The 23188-nt window shown below is 43.5% G+C and overlaps 1 protein-coding gene across 1 annotated transcript in view; it reads left to right on the top strand.

Annotated features, from left to right (window-relative positions):
* The window catches only part of CNPY1 (canopy FGF signaling regulator 1), a 34308-nt gene extending 17648 nt beyond the window's left edge, over positions 1 to 16660 (top strand). The window contains 5 exon segments of the mRNA XM_035319686.1: positions 9489 to 9640; positions 9642 to 9690; positions 11233 to 11329; positions 16299 to 16364; positions 16617 to 16660. Of these exon segments, the coding sequence (XP_035175577.1) occupies positions 9489 to 9640; positions 9642 to 9690; positions 11233 to 11329; positions 16299 to 16364; positions 16617 to 16660 (408 nt within the window).
* Positions 16661 to 23188: the final 6528 nt, after the last annotated feature.

Raw genomic sequence — 23188 nt, 5'->3', positions numbered from 1 at the left:
GCAGATATGCTTGGCTTTATGCTGCATTTTTATGTATTCAGTCATCCCCATTAATTTACATTTGCTTTGAAAACAGATGACTTTGGTATTTGTAGATTTGCATGCACTTTTACTGTAGAAAACACCCATGAACACTTACAGGAACCTGGATCAGTGACACAGATGTAGCTAAGGCATCATCAAACGTATCCTTAAACTAGATGGCTCATTGAACTGTGTGCTTGGAATATTTGGCACAGCAGCCCCTAGAGATGATCTGGAAACCAAACTAGAAATTAGGAAGGCTTCATTCTTGACAATTAGGCTTAACTGTAGAAATCAACTGCCCTCGACTTTCATCTCAAATAAAATCTGGTTGTGCTGAAAGCTTCCTGCACCGAACAGAGGAGCAGCCTTGCATTTTGCCCTTTCCGCACAAGGGATGCCTTAACAGCAACCACCCCCTTCAGATATAACTAGAAAGCACTTTTTTACTGATGATTCCCAAGTGCACAAACATTTCGCAATGTTTCTCTGCCATCAGCTCTTAGCTCTCCACAGAATGTGCTCTAACTGCCCGGGAGATGTGCGTGGTCCCGGGGGGCTGCTGGAAGGAGCTGACCTTTGGTACCGGTGAGTGCAGCGGGCGGACTGCCTTTCCTGGCAGCTGGGGTGCTAATCCTCCTTGTCTCTGCTAAGCGATAGCTGATAAGTCTGGGTAGAAGGAGTTTGCCATGTTTATTTATCATCTGGGTCTCTTTGCACCGACACTAAGTTGCTCAGAGTCAACTTTTTGGGATGGGGAAGCTTGGTTTTGGTTGCTCCTATGTAACGCTATTAATTTTATGCCCTCGGCAGGGAGATGGGTAGATGTATTGCAAGGGAGCTTGAAAAGTTACTCTAGATTTTTTGAGAAAGAAAAAGCAAAAAATACCGAAAGTTAGACATTCCTGGAATACCTTCGTAAATGTGAAACCGTAGCCGATGTTTTACTTCAGCCCAGAGAGGCTGTACCTGGCTTTCTCACGGGTGCTGAGCTGTGCCGCAGCTCACTGGGGCACACTCCCACAGCTTTTGCTCTCCCTTTCCATGTCCCGAGCATCCCAGCTTTGTGAGTTAAATTGTCCCAAGCTCACTGAGAAGAACCTCAGGCTGGGACCAAGATGTCAGAGCCCTGTACCATGCTGAGCATTGCGGGGTCAGAAAACAGCCTGCTTTCCAAGGGCTGCTCCAAGCCCCTGCGCCGACCTGCCTCCCTTCTGCTCTGGGTGAGGCTTTTCTGTGCCTTCTGGAGCCAGCACACTTTGTGCAGAGAACTCACAGGGCAGCCCAGCCAGGGGTGCATTTCGTTGGTAAGCTTTTTAGTTTGCTAGTTCATGGTCCTCTCCCCAAAAGACTTTGTGCCACTGTGCTGGGGTGGCTTAACAGACGTGAGAAGGTGGCGGTGGCTCTGGCCTGGGGATATCTCCTTCCCCAGCACGGGTAATGCAGGGTATGGGATCAGGGAGAGCATGGTACATGGGACATGCAGGGGAAGTACATGGGAAGCATGTGGGAAGTGGTCCTGTGCTGGGGTCAGCTGGATGAAAGGGGTTTCAGACACATGTGGAAGTGGTGAAGGAGCAGAGGCAGCAGCTAAGGAGAAACAGAGAGATGTCACAGATCCAGCTTTGGCAGCGTCCATGCTACTAATGTGTCATGTTAGAGGCTGTTTAAAGAGAAAATTAAACCGCTTTAGCTGTTTCTCTAAGCAATGAAAAGAAGTATACAGGAACCGCAATCTATGTGCATATCTGCTTCTCCAACCTGTTGTATTTTTGGAGGCAGGAGCTAAGCAGTGTGTAGTACCCTCAGCATAAATGTGGCAAGGTTGGTGGCTTCAGCTGGAGCAGGCTGGGACGGGACATGCTGATCCCCATCCCTCCTTGTGCTGGGGGACATACCCCCAGCTTACAGCCTGCCCCAGCCTCAACACTGCTGTTACAGCATGCAGAAAAAAAAAAAAAAAATAAAAAAAAAAAAAAAAAAAAAAAGAGGGGGCTGGATTTCAGCTAAAACTTAGCCAGGAGCCTAGGTTAACTGCAACACAGTCGTGGCCAGATGGTTACCATCCAGCGGAGGTATAATGGTGGTATTAACGTTAATTTAACAGGCTTAAGTCCATAGGTGGTCTCAGAAGGCTGCAGTCAAGTAGCTGAAATCTCCACCCTTGATTTGCCCTGGGAGCGTGCAAGCAGCAGCCGTGGTTTGAAGTTTTCAGCCAGTGCAAGGGCACTCAGTAGCAAGAAATGGAGTGATGTGATGCATGGCCTGGCCTCACCAGGAGCCGAGGCAGTGTCTTAGTGGGATCAGGTGCTGGGTTTTGTTGTTGTTGTTGTCTTGCTTGTTTGTTTGTTGTGTTTTGTTTTCTGTGGATGTGGAAATAATCATCACGTACCTTGTATTTCACGTGCCCATCACTGCCCAGCATCCCAGGACAATGGGATGTATGCTGCTTTTCCAGACTGGAGGAGCTGAGGTGCGGTCTCCCAGTCCTTTCTACAGCTTTGGACACCAGCAATGTCCCCTGGAGATGTGAGGGGACTCTTGGGATCAGAGGTGTCCTCTGCTCCCAGCCCCAAGGCACGGAGCTCAGCTTCAGAGCCCTCTGGTAATTAAAAACCCCAAACCTACAACTAAACCTGAGCAAGTCTCAGCTTTGACAGAGCTACTCCAGGTCTGTCCAGGGACGTGCGAGGAGGCTGCAGGCCTCTGCTTCTGAGGGGAGGCTGCGGGGGGAGGAGGGCAGAGGACTTCTGTGCTTTTTGGAAGGAAACCTTCGAAGCACAGACATTTCAATGGATTAGAAAACTTTATTTACTGCCATGTGTAAGACTAGTTAAAATTTTCCAATGGGGTTTCCTTTCACCAGTGTTATTTCCTGGGCTGTAGTCCCAGCCTGTCCCCTGACAGACGTGTTGCTGCTTTAAAATTATGACTTTCCTAGAGAAATTAGGAGAACTTGCTGTTTCATTCTGAACACAGGGAAATAACAACCATTTCCACTCACCTGCTCCTGTGGTTGGGATGGAGATCTGGGAGTGCTGTCACAGAGGTGCGGACGTCCCCCCAGGGACATGGCAGTGGGGCTGGTGGTGCCTCCCTGCTTGGCAAGATTCACCTCCAGCCCTGGGAAGCACCAAATTCAGCCCAAATCTGTATCCTTTGCGAACACAGACTTCCACAGCCTGTGGCTCTTACCTTAGCTTGCTTTCCCTCCCATGGAGCCAGTAAATGAAACACCCTGCACCTCCCTCCTGCACCGAGACCTCCCGGCGAGGAATGACGTCCATCCACCACCCCAAAACGGGGTGTTTGCTCACCCCCAGTTTGACTTTTCAGCCCTTCGCCCCACAGATCTTCCCAGCTGTCCCCAGCAAATAGTTGGCCCAAGCCCAGGCCATGCCAAAAAATTAACTGTGTGGGCAGCCGGTTCAATCTGCTAGTCCAGATGTGGCCATCGGGACCCATGATTAAGCTTTCTCCAGCCTAGCAGACAAAGTTAGTTTTTGTTTGTTTGTTTGTTTTTCCTATTTTCTCTCATTTTTTTGAGACTTAGTGATGTAAATGAGCTGTTCCCAATTTCTCTGTCTTGTCAGCTTCTCCCAGCACTGTCCACCTCCTTCATTAGGAGGGCTCATTTGGCCTCAGGAAGAGGTGAGAAAGGTTGATCAAGGCACATGGGTTTCTCCTCATCCTCTTTTGTATCTGGAGTTTATGTGGTCAGGATTTGAGTCCAGGGTCTGAATATGGCCCTTTGTTTGCTTGTTGCTAAAGCACCTTACTTCTAAATAACAGAGTGAATTAATTAACATTAAACAGAATCCATACAGTTTTGTTTCCTTCAGGGATAAGTGGAGAGTAACAGGAAAAGCAGGCAGGTAACATCCTCTTCTGACATGAATTCTCCAGAGCATGGTCCCAGTTTCCAAAGGCTGCTCTGGGCTATCTTCTTGAGACACTTTGAACCTAAGGAAGAAATGAAAACTGGGGTGTGAAGGAAGTCCATATTTTGGGGGGATGATCAGCTTTGACTGCCTTGTTGTTTCTCCAAGTTGCAGGATAGTTTTTGAGAGGTTACAAACAACGTCTGTTATTGAGAGAAGAATTTGGGGAAATAAGCCAAGTGATTTTTCAGGTGAAGACCGATGTGTACCATGTCATCCTTTTCTGCAGTGATGAGACTCATATTATTCAGAGGAATAAGCACTTGTGGCTGCAGACATTAAGCAAATGGATCAGAGACGTGTTAATGAACTGTAGCCCTGCACTTTATCAGCGAGGTCTCCGCTGAGACCTAGGCATGTTACTTGTGTACTAAACCACATTGTGCTCAGTGTGTTTGCTTTAAGTTTGCAGCGTTGCCTTTTTTACTCTTGGGTTTGCCAAGACAGGATTTTTGGTTCTGTGAGCAGCTTTCCTGCAGGCACAAAACAAAGGAGGGATCTGTGGTTGGGGTGGCAGCAGCCCGAGTGGTGGATGGGTCTTCTCCTGCCTCTGCTGTGGTTGGGCTGGTGGTGCTTATTGATGGCTTAAATTCTTGCTTCCCTCTTCTCGTGTTTATTATATGTATATATATATTTATTTATTAATATGTTGCTACCGATCATTGTTGATGGAGGGAAAAGCATGCGCTGCTTTGCCACACTAGCACAAAGTACACCATCCTTATTATTTTCAATTAGTATTAAGAGTTGCCTAGTAGAGTTTTGGCACAGCCTAAAGTGTGAACAAGCTGAATTAGGCAAGAGATTACACATTTTTGGCATTCTGGCATTAGCTGAAATAGTTTCAGTTTTGTCTTTGGTGGTGGTCTTAAAGCAAGAGGAATGTGAGTGTGGAATTTGGGACCGGCTCCGGAATACCCTGGTGTGAATTTCTTCCTTTATAAGAGAGTGCTTAATTCCACATATTAACATGTTGGGCTATCTTGCTAAAAGTGAAGTTACGCTGATTAGTTACACTGCAGAAGCTAAAGTATGTACATCTGCTTGAATCGGGCATTTAATAGCAGGAATAATGGCTAACGTTGCTCGTGTAACATTTCAAGTGTCTCTACATGCACATAACTGACACTACAGCTGGGAAGGTTTTTTATTTATTTCTGTTTTGTTTTAAATAAACAGAATTCAAATGGTTTATTTTTGAAGTTATTTCCTCCCCTCAGATTACAAGAATTTCACCTCCTTCCTCACTAAAATGAACTCTCATTCCCCCCAAATAAAAATATTTATGAATGGAGCCAAAAGGTAAATTCTCAAACTTTCTTTAAAACATGCTGTAACACAATAAAGTTTCCGTTATTGATTAAGCCCAGGTGGTCTGCTCACACGGCAAACAGATATTTTACAAAGCTTTATTATGCCTCATTAGAATTCACTCCTTTAGAAGATTTCTAATTATATTGTCTAATAAAACTAAACCTTCGAAGCTATTTGCATATTATATGAAGAAATCTCATACAACAAACTCACAGTGGATTCAATTAACATAATAGCTAATTATATATCCCATCAGCCTTTAGAGTAGCTCAGCATTCATGTTGCTTCTGTTTTAGCCTAGAGCAAAGGAGGTTTGAATTTTCACTTCTAAATATTGACTTTTAACTAATATCAAAAATGATTTGAACACTTTTGTGGATGAAAAGATAATGATTAAACTACATGAAACATTTTAAAAGATTTATTTAAAAGTCTTTGAAACAATTTCTATTTAAACATAAAGCTTTACATATTATACACTCTGAGTCTGCCTATATTTTTTTAAATGACCAGATATGTCTAATTATTTTGACAAATGGTTGATTGACAGCTTGGTTATTTTGAAACTGCCTACTTCCTGCAGTTACATTTTGTATATTTTTCATTGCACTTTGTAATGCAATTGTATTCTTGGCTGGTTGTGGTATCTATCAAACAAGAAATTTAGGACTAGATTAACAGAGACATAGTAATGAGCAGGCATTTGAGCACCCTATAATTGACTCTTATTAAGGTGTCGTCACAGTAGTCTGTAATGAATTCTCTTGTTTTGTTTTGAAATTGGATGAGATGTTCTAGGAAAACAAAAATAATGATAAAGTTTCCTTGAACCTTAAAAAAATCCCCTAAGAAACAAAGCCCTCTTTTTTTTTCTTTTTCCTTTTTTTTTTTTTTTTTTTTTTCTCTCTTTAAAGATTTCAGATGCTCTGAAGGTTCTTCCAATTTTGAAATGCCCAGTTGAAAAAGCAGCATCAGGTTTTGTGATTTAGTGGAAAACAACAACAAAAAAATCATGCATCCATCAGCCTCCACATCAAAAGTAATGAAAATTCTCCTGGATATCATATTTATATTTTTACAAAAGATACCGGATAAAGTTTGTTGCAGAGTAAATGGTTTTCTCCCATTACAATGATGGCTGCCTTTTCATTCATATTTTAATGAGGTTAGTATCTCTGAGACAGCTTTTTCGGGGTGGAGGCCCATGTCTCCGGTACAATTACAATAGGAGTTGCTTTATTGACAAGTACTATTCAAAATCTTCACAGTATAGAAAGAAAGGCTTTAGTTTTCCACCACTTGTCCAAATACTTATTCCTCTCTTACTATTAAAACACTTTCAGAAAGAGCACTCTCAACTGTGTAGAGCCCTGTACGACCAGGCAGAGCACAGCTCAGCCGAAATGTTTCCTTTAAATTCAAGTTGCATTTATTTCTGCAGAAAACTCACTAGGCAAAGCCCAACAAATAGATGGCAGAAGTTAATAGATTGTATTGGCAGCTTCTGTGTGAGCAGGTTTACAAGAAGCATGCTAATATAAAAATAGTTGCTACCAAAAGTGTTAGTCTGACTCCAAACAAATAAGGAAAAACAAAGTTATTCAGAGATCACACAGCCAACATATACTTCATCAAACAGACATGAAAAATGAGTAAATGCAACTGCTGGCAAGTTATGGTCTTCAGTTTTTATTAATCTTCATGCATATGGTATCTCTAGAATACTTTCCACTACTACAGTAAGGGAAAACATCCCCAAACTATATCCGAGGGTAAATGCAACACAATTCCCTCAAGCAATATCACATAGAAATAGGTGCCACTGTGCACAAAAACTTTCTTGTGTATCTATCTGAAAGAAAACATAAGCAGCAGCATCCTTTCTGTAAGTCTGCAGATTTTGCATTGTGAGGGTCCATTGATTTTTGGTTTTGTGGGTTTTTTGTTGTTGTTGTTGTTTGTTTTTTGATGTGTGAAGCATTTTCTCAGGGCTTAGTGCTTGGCTTGGCTGCACATGGCAAGGGTTTGTGAGTGCCCTGTGCTTGGGCATGTGTGTGTCTTGGCTAAGCTATGCTCAGAGCAGAAGGGAAGGGCTGGGGAGGTAAGGCATACCTGAATATCACTTGGAATATCAACATATTTTTTTTTTTTTTCTTCCAGGAGTTAAAGGGTAAAGCCCTTCTTCATATGATACAGGCTATCTCTATGTGTAAAGAAATACAGGCACTAAAAGTAGCTTTCCCCCTCAGCTGACTTAAGTTACTGTCATAGAAGTAGCTTAGAGGAGGGATGAAATTTAGTGTAATTTATTGCTATAGCAATCAGATTAAAAAAAAAAATCCCTCCCGGAGCAACACTGACCTCAATAGAAGTGATGCCAGGGCTGAAATTAGATTGTGAGGTTGAGTCTCACCTTCTGTCGTAAGGGCTGCAAAACCTTCATTCCGTGTTTGCTGGGTATCTGGTTTTGAAAGTTCAGAAGCTTATTTCTTTGGGGTGGAAAGTGCTTGCCCCGAGCATTGCCTTCTCCTTCCACTCCCCACCCCAGGGGGAGGAAGGCACAGTGCAGTTTGCAGCACAAGTTGCCAATGCAACTTCTGCCGCTGCCTTCCGCTGCGTGGAGCTGTCTTTGGCTTGGGGGAAGTTGTGTTTTCCTGCAAAAAATATTTGCATCCCAGTGGATGAAACAGACTTTTAATAGCAAAAAGCGGTTTTTGTGAGACTATCTTTACTGTAAAATAGGTTACACTGCCCTACAAATGGGTTTGAGAGTGAAAGACTGCACTTTCTTTCTTTCTTTCTTTCTTTCTTTCTTTCTTTCTTTCTTTCTTTCCTTCTCTTTCTCTTTCTCTTTCTCTTTCTTTCTCTTTCTCTTTCTCTTTCTCTTTCTCTCTTTCTCTCTCTCTTTTTCTTTCATTCTTTATTTATTTCTCTTCATTCTCTCGTTCTCTTGTTCTTCCTCTCTCTCCTTTCTTTTTCTTCCTATTTCATCTTCTTTATTTATTATTTGTCTTTCTTATTTTTTCTCTTATCTTTTTCTTATTTTTTCTTACCTTTTTATATTATTTTTCTTATTTACTTATTTCTTTTCTTTCTTTCCTTTTCTTTAGGCACTTTTCTTCACAGCATTTTGGAGGGGGTGGGGGGGCTTTTCCCAGGTTTCATAAAAAAGTAGCTTCCACATCCAGAATGGGACGGGGGGAGGGAGGGGTTTCATAATGGTTGAAGAAGACGACGGAGGGAAAAAAAAAAAAAAAAAAAACCTCTAAGCTTTAATTTTAATTCTCCTGCCTTTATTTATCTGATTTGTGGCCAGATGGTGGTGGAGCAAGGAAACCCTTTGTGCAAACGAAGCACACATGTGAAAGTGCTTCTGTAATGTAATCATTGAGACCGGAAGGGTTCATACTGTGTCTGAAAAGAGACAATAGAGCCGGGATATATCAACATCGCAGAAATCGAGTTCATTTGCGATGCAGGCCCTTTGACTCCGGTTGTCATGAAAACTTCCTACTTTGATCAGCAGAGGGTGGCGGGGCCGTGCACTTGGCTGCCGCTGCCGCCCCCCCGGTGGGCGCCTTGACCCGGCGGGACGGGGTCCGGCCCCGGTACCGAGGGCGGGGGCTGCTCCTTGACCCCCCACCATCACCACCACCACCACCACCACCACCTCCTTGGGTCCGTAGGTAGAGGCCGGACCCCTCGCCGCCGCCGCACTGTGGACAAAGACGCGGAGCAGCTGTCGGGGGCATAAAGCTGAAATAGTAGAACCTGGGAGAAGCGAGGTTGTGGGAGCTATTATTTTCGGCGCAAAACCCTTGGGAGGTATTAAAACAGCTGCATCGGAGCTGGGCGGGCCGGCGGCAGCCAACGGGCCGAGCGAGCGAAGGCACGGGACGTCGCCGCGTCGCCGTCGACCCGGCGAGCAAGAGGCTGGGGCGCGTGGCGAGGCGGGAGGCCGCAGGTGGAGGAGGCTTCGCGCAGGCTGCAGGGCCCCGGCCGCCCCCGCCGCTCCGGCTGACATTTTTAATTACGTGTGTCATGTAACGTGTCAACAGCCGTACATGCCGGGAGAGGTGCGGTTGCTCCTTCTCTCCTTCTGTGACGTCTGTCTAACTAGATATTATCTGTAGGAAGCGGTTTTGGCAGTATAATGAGGGGAGGTGGGGTGGGGTGTATGGGGGGGAAATCAATTTTTGCCTCCGATAGGTTCCTCTTGCAAAGTCAGAGGGCGACTTAGCGGAATTGTTGGAAAATCCCTGTGCTGGACCGGAGGATGGCCAGCTGCGAGCGGAGCCTCCCACCCAGACAAGGAGAGTCGAGAGATTTGCTGCTAGGCAAGAAGAGAAAATCTGGGCAGACTAAAAAATTCTGGGTTTAAGCTGGTGCTTACAAACCTTTGAAATCTGCGGTAAGCCAACGTAACAAATTAGTAACCTTTTCTTTTAAAGTGAAAACTGTGTTAGCAGACCCAGGCTTTATCGTATGAGAAGTACCATCCTTACGAAGCCCATGCAGCTCGTGCATTGTTTGAAATTCTTGCCATATTTTAACATGCTCCATGCTGGCTCCTCGCAGGAACAAGCTGAGTATTTTGAGATAACACTGCGTTTTGTCAGATGCTTTATAATGTTATTTAGAAACGTATTCGGATCTATTTAGTGCTTCATAAATATGAATAAACCGTTTACAAAAGGCACGTCACTTGCAGAAGTAACCCACGGATTATACCAGCTGCTCTCAGTTTACATGTTACAAATTTCCTAAACTGTTCAAAACTACATTTTACTCGGGGCATTTTTATCAGTGATTAAATATAAATCACTGTTGCCCAGCAAATATCTCTGTTGATTTATGTGTAGGAAATAAGGGAATTGGAGCATTGGCCAAAACCCCAAATTACTGCTAAAGGAGTTTCAAATATTTATGGATGAGTTAGGAGAGGAGGGAGGAATGTCATCCTTTTTTCCCTAGGCCTCGCTGTGTAGACAAATTTCTCTCAGCCACTTCTGCGATGAGGCCGGAGGAGCCGGAGCCAGGGCGCTCTGCCTGGTGGAGGGCCAGCCCCTCCGAATGCAGGCGGATTTTTTAAGGCGTTTGGCGTCTTTTTAGCTGCGGGATTGGGAGAGTAGCACAGCAAGGGAGGCTGCACTGGATACGGCCCCTCGGTCAGCTCGGGTCTCTCTTGGCCACAGAAGCACGGCTGGTGTGGGGCTGCAGCAGCAGTGCTGGGGGGCTGTGAGCCCCCCGGCTCCCTTTGGCCCCGAGCACCGTGGCAGCTCGCTTTTATTGTTTGTCCTGGCAAATACGGGTTGGTTTTCCAGAGAGGCTCGGCACAGGGCCTTACGTTTTTGCTGGGCATGACTTCTGTAAGGCACATCTTATTTTAGCCTGTTGTTTTTTTGCTTTTTGTTTGTGTTGTTTTTTGTTTTTGTTTTTGTTTTTTCCCACGGACTTCCTCTTCCCGTGGCTTGCAGGGTGGACTGGATTTCTGGGGCAGCAATTCCCTCTTAACGCACACCCAGGCTTCCTCAGAGGTGCCCCAAAATGAGCTTAAATCCCCTCGGCAGTGCTGCACTGAGCGCTTCGCTGAGCTCCCCATAGCCCCGGCGTGGCATACTGTTGGATGCAAGCACCAGCAGACACATCGCTGGCGCTGATAGCAGCTCACAGAACGGGCTGATTTCATTTAAATTTTGTCTGCCTCCTCCCTGGTTGATGTGGAATGGGGGGGTGCCCAGCCAGGTGGAAGGATTCCCCCCCATGTTTGTGAGACACCGACGTGGCTGGCCATAAAGTTCAATATAAGTGATGCTGGGCAATGCTCACTGCCAGCAGCCCCCAGCCCCGCGCTGAGCCGCCGGCAGGCTCCTTTCTCCCAAGAAAAAAAAAAAAAAAAAAAGGAAAAAAAAAAAAGCCCGGTGTGAGCATCCTCCTTTTCTCCTTCTTGCAGGGTGAAAGTCTCGTAGAGGAGCCTGAAGATGAAATATTCTCACTTATCGCCCAAGAGGCAGACTATCTAGCTGACAAGCTGTGCAGTGAAAAATCAGGTACTGTGTCTGATGTAACATGTGCTCTCTCTACAGCGTGGTGTTTTTTTTTTTTCAAACCCAGTGTACTGCTTTGGTGCAGCAAACCACTCTGGAGGAGACGGGTTCTGTTGTTGAATAAGCAATGACACTACATGACTTTTAAGAAACAGCCCTTTTTAAAGGTTTTAGTTGCTGTTTTAAATTCTTTCGTGCATATTAATGCAGCATAATTTTAGCATTCCACCTAACGCGGCGTGTTTTCCTCCTGGTGCTACGTGATTTTTGCTCCTTGTGTGTCTGTGCTGTCATTTCAAAGCCAGGAATGAAAATAACCCCCTTGCAGCAAAACGCAGGGATTTGCTTCTCCCATTTAATTGCTGAGCTATGAGCAGGGAGAGCATGGGCTTACGAACGTGCAGTTCATTTTTAGGAAAACTCTTCCTTGGCATGAGAGCAAAGCTGTCCTCGGAGGGGCTGGCCGCCCACCGCCATCAGCTGCTAGGAAGAACGGATTTTAAAATGTCTGTAAAACGCACCCTTTCAAATAAGCAAGGACTCTTTTAAATCCCAGCAAACTGGGAAAATGCTGTCAGAAATTCATTTCAGCTTCTTAAAAATCTTCCCCCACTCCACTGCTTGTTGCCCTTGTTTTTAATGCTTTTGGTTTTGTTTTTTAACTTTTATATTCAGTTCTGAATCTGAAAGCACATCACTTAAGTTACTAAGTGCTACAAGATTATAAATGAAGTTGCATTATCCTTTCTCAACGTGCTGCCTTTAGCGATAGAATATGCATGGAAATATCGATCCCAGAATCAATGCTTGTAAATATTAGTGTGTGTTTTCTGAGATTTAAAGTCTGCAATAATTGTTTGTGATATGATAAACGTAGCCCACAAAAGTGCTCGAAGTTGGTGAAAGCTGACTCACCAGAAGTTCATAGAAATAAGTTAGAGTACTTTTAAGCATTGGGGCATTTTTAATACGTATTGAAAAAGCACAGCCTTGAGCACTGGGGAAATCTGCAATGACACAGTTATCTTTAGAATCTGTGCAGACAAATGATTTGTAGAAAATAAACTTTGCAGAACAGTTTTTGATTTTTTAAGAAATATTTTACATTTGTCATATGTGTTGTTATGGAGCAACTTCCTGACCTGCCAAAACAGCACCGACAGAGAGTAACACGATAGTTACATCAAAAACACCACACTTGGTCCAAAATGGACGGCACGGTTTCTGATAGTCGGACTCGAACAGAAAAACTTTGTAGGCAATTCAGATACAAAGCGCAGATGTGTCTGTGGGATCATGCAGGAAAATTATCACCATCCGCGTGTATTTTCTGAGAGCACTGAAGAGTGAGGCAAACTCCCTCTCCTCCTTGGCCGCATGGTTACCGTTTTGGAGAAGAATTTACAGTTTTGTGGATCTTTGGTAATGCTACAAAAATGTTTTCCAAAGATGAGCACAAAATACTGATATCAAAGCCCATATTGTTAAAATCTCTCCTTTTTAATTTTTTTTTCTTTTCATGTACCTGCTTCTAAACAAAAGCTTTTTTTCCCCCTTTGAAGTCACATTTTGGTTTTAAAACCTGTGCTGTGCACCCCTTCAGCCCTGCCCCATCAGCAGGACGATTTCCCCCTTGCAGCAGAGGAGCCGGCTGTGCCTGCACGTTGGTCCCATTCCCACAAATGCTCCCACGGCCAATACGTGGGGTAGCCCTTCCTTTTGCAGGAAATACAAATAGTGCTCTGCAGAGGGGAAAGAAGTGCAGTTTCCCTCCTTCTCCCTGGCAATTAACACAAATAAACAAGCTGCCATTTAATAAGCAGAAGTGCAAGCCCTCACCGGCACAAGATGCTTGCAGAAGGGGCAGCAGCAGCACAGAGGAACGCTGAGCTGCCCGGGCACACAAACAAGGGCAAGAAATTAATCTGCCCTTCCTTGCATCATCCCACTGCCCATTTAAAAAATATCAGTGTATTAAAGGATAAACAGAAGACTAAAAAAACTCTGAGCCATTTTGTTTTAAAGCTAAATGCTATCAGTGGATGAAAATAGGAGTATTAAATTGCATTAAAAATACTGAAAGCCTGTTCGCACGCGTGCTGTGGTGCTCGGGAGCTGGCAGGGCAGTGCAGGGATACCTGGCAGAGCAGCAAAGCCTGCTTGGGGTTTTCCAGGAGAGCAGATTCAGGCTCCCGTGGCATTGGAAAGCGCGGGTCTTCAAAATTGTGTCAGGCTGCGCGCCAGCCGCGGAGTGCTCCAGCTAACTTACAAAAGCACCCAGCTCACAGAGCACAATGAGAGTTGTGTTATTAAGTCTTATCTGCCTTACAACGGCAATTTTCATTAATACCTTATATTAAAGCAATATTGCGCTCTTATCGCCTTACTGTAAATTATTGGCTCTTTTTATTCGGAGCTCCGCGTGCTCAGCCAGAATGCGATTTTAAACTTTTTTTCGGCAAATTATCATACTGAGCGATAGAAGTAGTGTATAAAACCTCTCCACGGGCCAGTTGCAGATTTTGATGCTGTGGATTTCACCATAAAGCAGGGAAAAAAAAAAAAAAAAAAAAGAAAAAGAAAGAAAAAAAAAGTCAATGATGTATTCATTTCATTATTATGCTTTTAATTTGTTTTAAAAGGTGAGCACAGCATATTGCTTGTGGCCCACTGCAGACTTATTAATATTGTCGTAATCAAGTCCTTTTTATGCTGTGCGATAGCAAAATAATGAGGAATGCAGTTTCCTCTCAGTCTTGACATTAATGGAAGTCGTATCCATATATGAAGAAAAAGCCTTTTGCGTAAGTCATGTTTAGCACTTGTTTTATTCTAATATCATCCTCCACCTTTTCCTATGGCAACTGTAGGTGGGTTCTTGTTTGATTAAAAAGCATCAAACTTCAATAAAGTCTTTTAGAACGACCAAATCGTTTGATATTTAGAAGCAGGGATCCGTTTTCTGTCATGTATTCTTTGATCACTCCTAAAGTCCCTGTGCCAGACAGGCAGGCAGTACCTGCTGAGACACACCTTCAGATCCTCCGCTGTTTTTTCACAGGCTTAAAAATCTCGGAGTTCATTTTCGAGGCCATTGCCTTTATTTTTCCCCCAGACAGGAAGTGCGGATGCCGGCGGGACTGATGAAATTATTGAGCTTTGTTTTAATCCTGGAGCCCTTGAATTTCCATTGCTGGTTAAGATAGTGTTCCTGGTCCTCTTCTTGGGCCTGGGGATGTTTCTGGCTATGGTGGCCGTGGTTTGTGCCCTGCCATGGGGCTTCCTGACGCACCAGAAGGAGCTGGGAGAGGGAACGCTCTGGCCTGTATGAAACCAGGCACCAGCTAAGGCTTGTGCTGATGTACGGACCAGGGCCAGCTGATTTATAAGTGGAAAATAATTTAATACCACATCTTTCAGGAGTGATGAAAGCTACCATTTAAGTAATACCAGGACTTCTGCTACTAATTTATTTCTCTTCTTTTTTTTTTTTTCTTTTTTTTTTTTATTTTTTATTTTTAAATGTGTTCACATCTATAAAAATGTGCTGTTTGCTAAAATCTTCCAGTCCATGTTTTATCCTAAAAATGGCTATTTAGATGTTTTGAAAGTTTGAATATAATTTGGGCACCCAATGCTGGGTTACACAAAAGTGAAACAAAACACTCTCATTCAGCTGCAAAGAAATATAGAAGTCTCTGCACAATTATCGCTCAAACTATTGTGTTTTTGCAAACTGATACTTTCTAGGAGGCTCGTTCCCAGTGAGAACTACTCTCCTGGAGAGCCTAACAAAGCTAGCAGCTACATCAATTAAAAGCAGCTAAAATGTCTGTTATGTGTATGTGCAGAATATTAAACTTCCATGAAACCATTCACCATTTAACTTAATACCATCTGCAATGATTATGGAAAAGAAAGGCAATAAATGGGGGGGGGCAAAGCTGTGGTTCAAGGCTGCCACAGGACTCTGGAATTACATATTTTCTCACATTTTTCTCACCATGCCACTCGGAAAGAGAACAGTATATAGGGAGATTAGCCACGAGTCCCCTGCCCTGCAATAGGATCTGTTGGTGCAGATTTCAGGAAGCGCTACCAGGGAGTGAAGGCTCCACGTTGGCAGCTCCTTGTTTGAAAATACCAAGTCTGATTAAAAAGAAAAAATATAAATATATGTTTTAACTGTAGCAGTAAGGCAATACGGAGAGGACTGGGAAACGTGCATATAAGCACTACCACAAGCCCCTTGGAGAGATGTGGGATGTTTTGTGCATTTATGAGAGCAGTTGCATTTTTCTGTGGGCATAATGCACTTGGATCTGCTCTCCAGGGCTGACCCCTGGCCAAGGAGCCGGAGCAGGTGCCCGGAGCACGATGTGACACCCCGTGTATGGGGTGCACGAAGCTCGGGCTCCTCGGTGAGCCCTCTGTCTGAGTTCTGCTGATGGGACAACTGTCAGGGACGCTGGCACTGTGCATGGGATTGTTTTTTGGTTGCAGTGAGCACTTGTTTTACTTCGTAGAGTTTTAAGCGTTTTGCAAAAAAAAAAAAAAAAAAAAAAAAAAAAAACACCTCACATGGGCTTGTACAGGCCATGGTCATTGCTTCTGAGGGAAGAGTTGGACCCTGAATTATTTCACATATTTGAGGATGGGGGTTGAAAATAGAGTGTTTCACTCTATTTTTTAAAAATACTTCTTGCTGTGTTGCAAAAGTTATGTCTAGAAAATCCTGGCTGTGTCGGTGTGTCGTAGTTATGCCTCACTCTCATTTCTGATTTACTGGGCAAAAATATTTTAAAGTACTTCAGTTTTCTTCTAAACACTTTCAGTGATGGAATTGCTTACAGAAGAAAACAGGTATTTTTCTAGCTAGAGAACATATATTTTTAGTAAATAAACTGTTGCTCATAGCAGGATGTTGCTGCTCGGGACACCAGTAAGTGACATGCAACTTCTCCTTCCTTAGGTGCCTGTGCAGCCCGCTGCTCACCCAGGGCATGGAGGACATCAGCTGCTCACTTTGCAGAGCAAAGTAAGATGACGGCACCGGTTTTTTTTCTTGTGTAATCAAGAATCGACTGTTTTTCCTTCTTGCCATAGTAATACCCTCTGTATTTTCAACTTCCATCTTTAAATGTGCACACACTCCCTAGTCTTATTCTTGTGTTTTTGAGCTGCTTTCTATTAAAGTATTTTGAATGAAATCTGCAGAGCTTTGGTGAGAATGTGAAGTTTAACAGGGAATTGTCTATTGACCTTATTTCTGTGGGTTTTTTACCCCAAGGTATTCGCCTCAGTTGTGCCGATTTTCACAAAATCGACATCTGATTGTGACAGAACTAGAGCACCTAAAAAACGAGGGTCCTGCTCAAACAGGAAAAGAGAACAAATGCAATCACAATAAATGTCTTTTATTCCTCAGGTTCATTCATTTATTTTAGCAGACGATCAATATATATGTACTTCTGTACCAGAAAAGAGTTTAGAGTTTATAGCTAAGAGCTGCTAAATTTATATTGTTGCGCTGAAGACAGTGATGGGAAGCCTTCCAAATATTTATCCTTTTAAAGGTGAGGTAACTTAAAGGCATGTGTGTAGTTTCATTTAAACCAGCCAGCCCTTTACAATTTCCATATCAATGTACTACTGAGCCTGATATAAATGTTCACTGAACCTGAGCAGGACTGGTGTAATAACTTTTTTAAATTACGGCTTTCTTGCTGAAGAAATGTCAAAAAACATGAAAAGGTTTCCAATAGGCTTCTTCCTTTCATCATTGGGGTGTTTGTTTTTTTTGTTTGTTTTATATTTTTTTTTTGGTCCAAAATATTTATTAATCAGTATAAAATATAAATTCATAAATCCTCCCCAGAGCTGTGGCTCAGTTCAGGTTGTGGCTGGGTCCTCAGAAGATGAAACGTGAGAGTAAGTGCTGCAGACCCTGCGGAAACACTTTCAAAACACTTAAAACTACTGAACTGGGGTTTGAAGGTAATGAGGACAGTTCCTGTAAAATAGTACAATGGTTTGGTAATATTTTTAGAGGAAAAGTAATATTTATAACTGTTGTGGTTTTTTGTTTGTTTTGTTTTGTTTTGTTTTTTTACTAAAAGGTACATCACCTTTCCTGCAGATTGAGTAACCTCCAAAGAATACAAAGTGACGAATTGCGACGGTTTAAAACTTTGGTTTAAAATCTGTTAATATATGTCACATAATTGGAAAGTTTACTTATAGAATTTTACAGTATTTAATATAATATAATTAAATATTAAAGCAGGGACACTGTCCGACCCTCAGCACAAATTGTTACATCTTCACAGAAGCAACACTGATTTACAACAGTTCAACGTCCCTACATTTGTTACACAGGGATTTGTTGTCTAGTGTTTAATGTGTTTAAAAGGACTCTGAAGTTTTCCTGAGCCTGGATTATTTTCTGCCTTTTCCTACTGACAGACCAATTTTGCAGAATACTTCGTCAAACTTAGATCTGAGCATCACAAGGCACCTATACCATGTAAAATGGGAATACCTTCAGGATTTAAGGAAGACTGTCTTCACACTTAATCCAATTCAACACCATCTTTCACGTATATGTAAACACTGATTTTTAAAGTAACTTTGATATATGTGAACTCATCCTGCAGCGTGGTGTTGAAATGTCCAATTTACACCGAAGCGGTGGCTTCAGTGTTGATGTCAAACTCACCCCAAAGGCAAAACCTGCAGCCTCAGCTGACTCCATTTAAAACCTGAAAGCAAGAAAATGTATCTTATTCACACTTTCATGTAAAACTTAATTGAAAGATTTTGATTCCCCTCTTATTTCCATTCTGTGGTATCTGATTCTGTGAGTGGACAGAAAAGTCCAAAGTGTATTCAAAAAAACATATACTGCAAGGACACGTAAAAGGAACGCAGGTGCTGAGAATCTGTGCAGCTATTTCAAAGTTGAGTTAATTTTCAAAATGTTGCAATTTCCTTATTTTTAATTGCATTTTATTCTCTGAATGTAAAAATATTTTTCCTTTCCCCAGCACCCTCTTTTTATTGTTCATCGTGAGAGACTCATAAAAACAACAAAGAAAATTGATTATCCTGGAGACCAGCACAGTGAGAGCAACCAAGCATTATCCAAAGATCAAAATAAACAAACCAGGATGTCAATAGAGAGTAATTTGTGGGTGGTTTATTCTTTATTTCATTTTATTTTGCTTTTTAGTTAGAGGTAACTTACATGTTGTCTGTAATGACTGATAAATTATTTCAGACAGGTATGTTAGAGATTTCTTATCTGTCTTTTCAAAATTTTAGTGCTGTCTTACACTTTATTGGATATTCCCTCAAAATTGTTCGTGATCATGATATAAAAGAGATGCTGACCACCTGACGGGGCCGTTTCACTGAGCATCAAGTCCTCTAGTGCCGAGTTCAATGCATGTGTTCAGCCGCTGAAGTCTGTGTGGGTTCTGCTGAGAAAATACTGCTAGATGATAGTATTGACATACAGCCCTCAGAAGGAAAGTCTGTCTCTAAACTCTAATTTGCACATTTACATTCTGTCCTTGGGTTTCACAGTGAGAAACTACGGGAGGATTTTTGTATCTGTTCCTCTACACTCCGATGATGAGATATGGGCCGGATTCATGCCTGTATCACCTGGTGGTTCAGGCTTGTCCTGGTGTAACTGGGCTGCAGCTGGAGCAGTGCTGTGCTGGAGCACTTCTGATAGGTGCTGCAACCAGCCTGGGAAGGGCTCGGGGTAAATGATCAGAAGTTTCACTATTCCCTTATTGAAGCAGAGACTGAGAAGCAAACTTAAATTTTGCAAGAGCCTTTGTGAAGGCAAACTCACGCAAGTTCAGTAAAAACTGCTTTATCTGAGAAAAGATTTATGCATTTTTTCTAGTGTTAATTAAGAGATTGGGAGAGTGGTATGATATGATATGTGATATGTGATATGTGATATGATATGATATATGATATGATGATATGATGTTATGTTATGATATGAATTTTTTGAGAGCCCGTCTTTCCAGATATTTATACATCTGTCCACAGCTTGTCTCCTCAGTTCTCTCCAAGAACTGAGTGTCTAAAAGCCTATATGGAAAGCAGAAGAAACGTGTCTTGACTTCAGCCCCTGTCTTTGCTCCCGCATTTTTCTCACTTTGCTCTGATGAAGTCAAAGGATGGCAGAGATGTATCCAAAGGCACGATCGAGCCTTTTATCAATGCAACAGAAATGTAAAGGTGGTTTGTCAGACAGCAGGACCAGATCCTTGCCCAGAGCAAGTAGCTTTAATGTGTCGACTTGGGATTGAGCTGTTACACTTGACTTGGGGAGACTGGGGGTCCCCGTTTTTGATGGCTGTTAATGCATTTGTTTAAAATGTTTTATTTCACTTTTCATGCCAAATACACCAGGCAAAGAGTGCTTTCCTTGTGAGAGATTTAATTTCAAACGGGGCTTACGCTGAATGAGTTGAGGCCACTAAATTCATTTCACCGAGGAGCAGAGAGTGGATGAAATGAGATCCTAAACGGGAAAGATCAATACTTTATTTACTACAATAAACCCTAAAACCAAGTTTATCATTAACTAGTCTTATTTTCTGTTCATATTTGTTGTTGTGGTCTGACACTTGCTCACACTGTGATAGCTTCATCACAATACAGTTTTTAGAAAATGCGTATCGCTTGTCACTGTTCCATTGACACAGAGAACAATCATGTTAGAATTTTATGAACAAAATATTAACTTGTATGGTGTTCCTAATGCATATTAAGTTTACCAGAAATGAGGAGAGCCAGATACGCATTTAATGAAATACTATTAACGGGTCTTACAGCAGGAGCGGCGAGGAATACCTCGTAATTACAGCGTACACATCCATGTACGCCGTACTTTGTTATGGAGGCTTAAGTAGGTAATTAGTATTGCGGTTATGGAGTTGTGAGCTATCTCAGATGATGTCAGCCTCTGTGAACTGCCCGCTCGGTGCCGGCAGTGGGGATGAGCCCTGAGCAGCTCCGGCTCCAGACAGGCAGGAGAGGCAGGAGCTCTGCCACCAGGCATGGGGACAGCAGCAGGGGAGCCACCGGGGGTAGGGAAGGAGCAAGGGAACGATGCTCTTGGTAGGGCACTGTGGGCACAACGTGCATTAAAACACAGCACACACACCTTCTGCTGTCTGATCAAAGGCTGTGTGACAAGTATGAAAGGGAGGAGAGCTCTTGAAAGGAAAAGAGCATGCAAGGTTAGCAAGCAAGTGCGAGGTGGAGTTGCTACACCCGGTGACTTCCACGCAGACGTACGCGTGCTGGAGCAGTGCTGCAGCAGCATGTATTGCCGTAAGAGCATTGATTAACAGCACAACTGTGCTTAATGCAGTGCGGGTTAATGCAGAGTCTGTCTTTAGGAGCGCCTCAACAAGGCTGCGCGTGCAAGAGGAAGAGAAAGAGAGCGACCAAAGCACAAAGCTCATTTAACCCGACCAAGGAGCTCTGGAAAATGCGGGTGCCTCCGTGCCTTTCGACGTATTTACAGACCTGGCTGGTTTAATGGCATTCAGCAATAAATTCCATCACCTTCGGGAGCAATTGATAAAGGTTCTGGTAACCGCCTGCTCCAATCTACTTTGGGGAATGTTAATAAACGGGTACTTGAGAACTCCTAGGTGTGTGCCGTGGAAGAGAGGGAGCTAAATGTCAGCTAATTAAGCAGAGCTGAGACCATGAAAGATCTTGTGAGTTAAAAGTTAAATATTAATATCAGTTTCAAACTTTATGAAAGCTGGCTTAGTGGCAGGGAAGCAGAAGGGATATATATCCAGCATGTTCGTGACATTTTATATTTCTAGTTAACCTTGCAGCCGCATTCAATACTAGCTGAAGTTTTCTTAAAGCAAATTCTGGAAGAGCAGCCAATGAGGAATTATAACAACCCTTGAGGTAACACAGACGTTAATGAAGGAAGAAGGAAAAGATTGTAATATGGCAATGTTTCTCAAATGCTAAAAAAAAAAAAAAAAAAAAAAAAAACAAAAGAAAAAAAACCTTTGCTGTCGTATTACATGTGACACGAGCAGAAGGTGAGAGTTCAGGAAGCCCTGGTGCTAGCTGGGGCTGGATTTGTCCAACAGCATGGTGGTCAGTGCTGCTCATTGGGGTGATGGGGGCTGAGCTCCAGAAGAAGAAGCATGGGAACAGCATGGGTTGGACCTGAGCTGTGGGCCAAATGCCCCCAAAATAAGGTCAGCTTCAGCCATGGGCCACATGCACCTAAAATAAGATCAGCTTCAGCCATCAGCTGCTGAGCCGGACCAGGGGTGGTGGTGTAATTTCCACCATGCTTGTCAGGAGAGTTTTAACTTCTTCAGCTGTGTGATGTCCTGGTGGATGGTGATGACTTTCCATTTGATGAGTTTTTGCCATGCTGAGGCCAGCCTGTCTCTGCCTGGTGCCCGCAGGACGGGGCTGTCCCTGCTTTGTATCCCTGGGGAGCGACCTCACACTCATCCCATTGTGCTCAGACAAAGCATCACCCACCAACAGAGACAGAGCACGAGCAGGTTTTATGTCTAAACTGATGCATGCAAAGAGAGCACCCAAGAGCCCCGTGTGAGTCTCCAGGTGCCTTGTGCCTATACAGCTGTGGGGGGGAGATGGAGCTGTGCCTCAGGTTAGTCTTTGGTTATCAACATACCCCCATGTGTGTTCTTCCCTTCTAATTCCCCCATTACCTCTGAATTGCAAAATATAAAACTAAGCTGTCTGGGTTTGGTAGATCTTGCAGTTTCAAATATCTTCCTGTCTTCCTTCCAGTCCCCTGGGCTTAATTCCAGCACAGCCGGCATCACCAGCCCTTGGCCCCTAGACGGTGATGCTGCCTTTCCAAAAGGCGCTCCCCGTGCACAACCAAGTAACCTGTAGCACAGACTGATAGTTTAATGCTTGAACCTACCTGGAGAAGGCTCCAGCCGTGCCATGTCCCCAGAGGCACTTGTGGCCACCTGGGGCTGGGGGCAAGCAGGAGAACAGTGGTGATGCCCAAGTCCCAGGTTTGGTTTTCTCAGAGTAATTTTGCTTTGTCTTTGGAAGGTTTTGCTTCACACAACCAGAATGGACCACAAAGGAAATTTTGAGGGTTTTGGTACTTTCTGGGTTCAAGTCATCCTCATGTAGCCTTCTACTGTGCTTTTAATCAGAGCAATCTGAACACACCAAAGCACTTTGCCAGAGTGACTAAGCATCTTTACCCACAGCTTAAAATGACAAAGAGTACTGACAAAATTTGTCAGAAATAGGACTAGAAAGCACATATCCTCATTGCTTGTCTGACACTTGTTTTGCTGCATGGCATTACTTAACCAGGCATAGGTACCAGCATGCAGGCATACACTGATTTTATAATTATGACAATTAACTTTATATGTCCATGGGAGGGGCTGTCGTGAAACTTGGCACTCAAAGGTAGCCTGCAGTGTGCAACACCTAAATCAAGTCTTGGTTTTTCCTTTTCAAAGCCCTTGGTTGCACTGGCCCAGGTTAGAGGAGGACCAACCCAGCTAGTGGTCGTACCTGGCCTGGGTCTGTGGGCCTCATTCCCACCAGACATGATTTCCCCAGCTAATTCTCACTCTCCAGGGTGAGCAACAGCATGTCCTCACGCGGGTGCTGGCTCCAGCTGCTGCTTGAAAATGAATTGAGAAATAGCCTGGTGGTGCTGGGCACAGCTTTTTTGCTACTTCCCCTGTGCGCTCAGTCTTTAAGTGCTTGGAAGCCCACCTGCCTGCTGCTGTCCAGCCTCCAAAGAGGGACAGCCATGTCTGTCTGCAATGTTTTCCCACC

The sequence above is a fragment of the Oxyura jamaicensis genome, chromosome 2 (assembly GCF_011077185.1).
Source record: "Oxyura jamaicensis isolate SHBP4307 breed ruddy duck chromosome 2, BPBGC_Ojam_1.0, whole genome shotgun sequence".
In the NCBI taxonomy this organism is placed as follows: domain Eukaryota; kingdom Metazoa; phylum Chordata; class Aves; order Anseriformes; family Anatidae; genus Oxyura; species Oxyura jamaicensis.
This window is presented reverse-complemented; position numbering and strand designations above follow the sequence as displayed.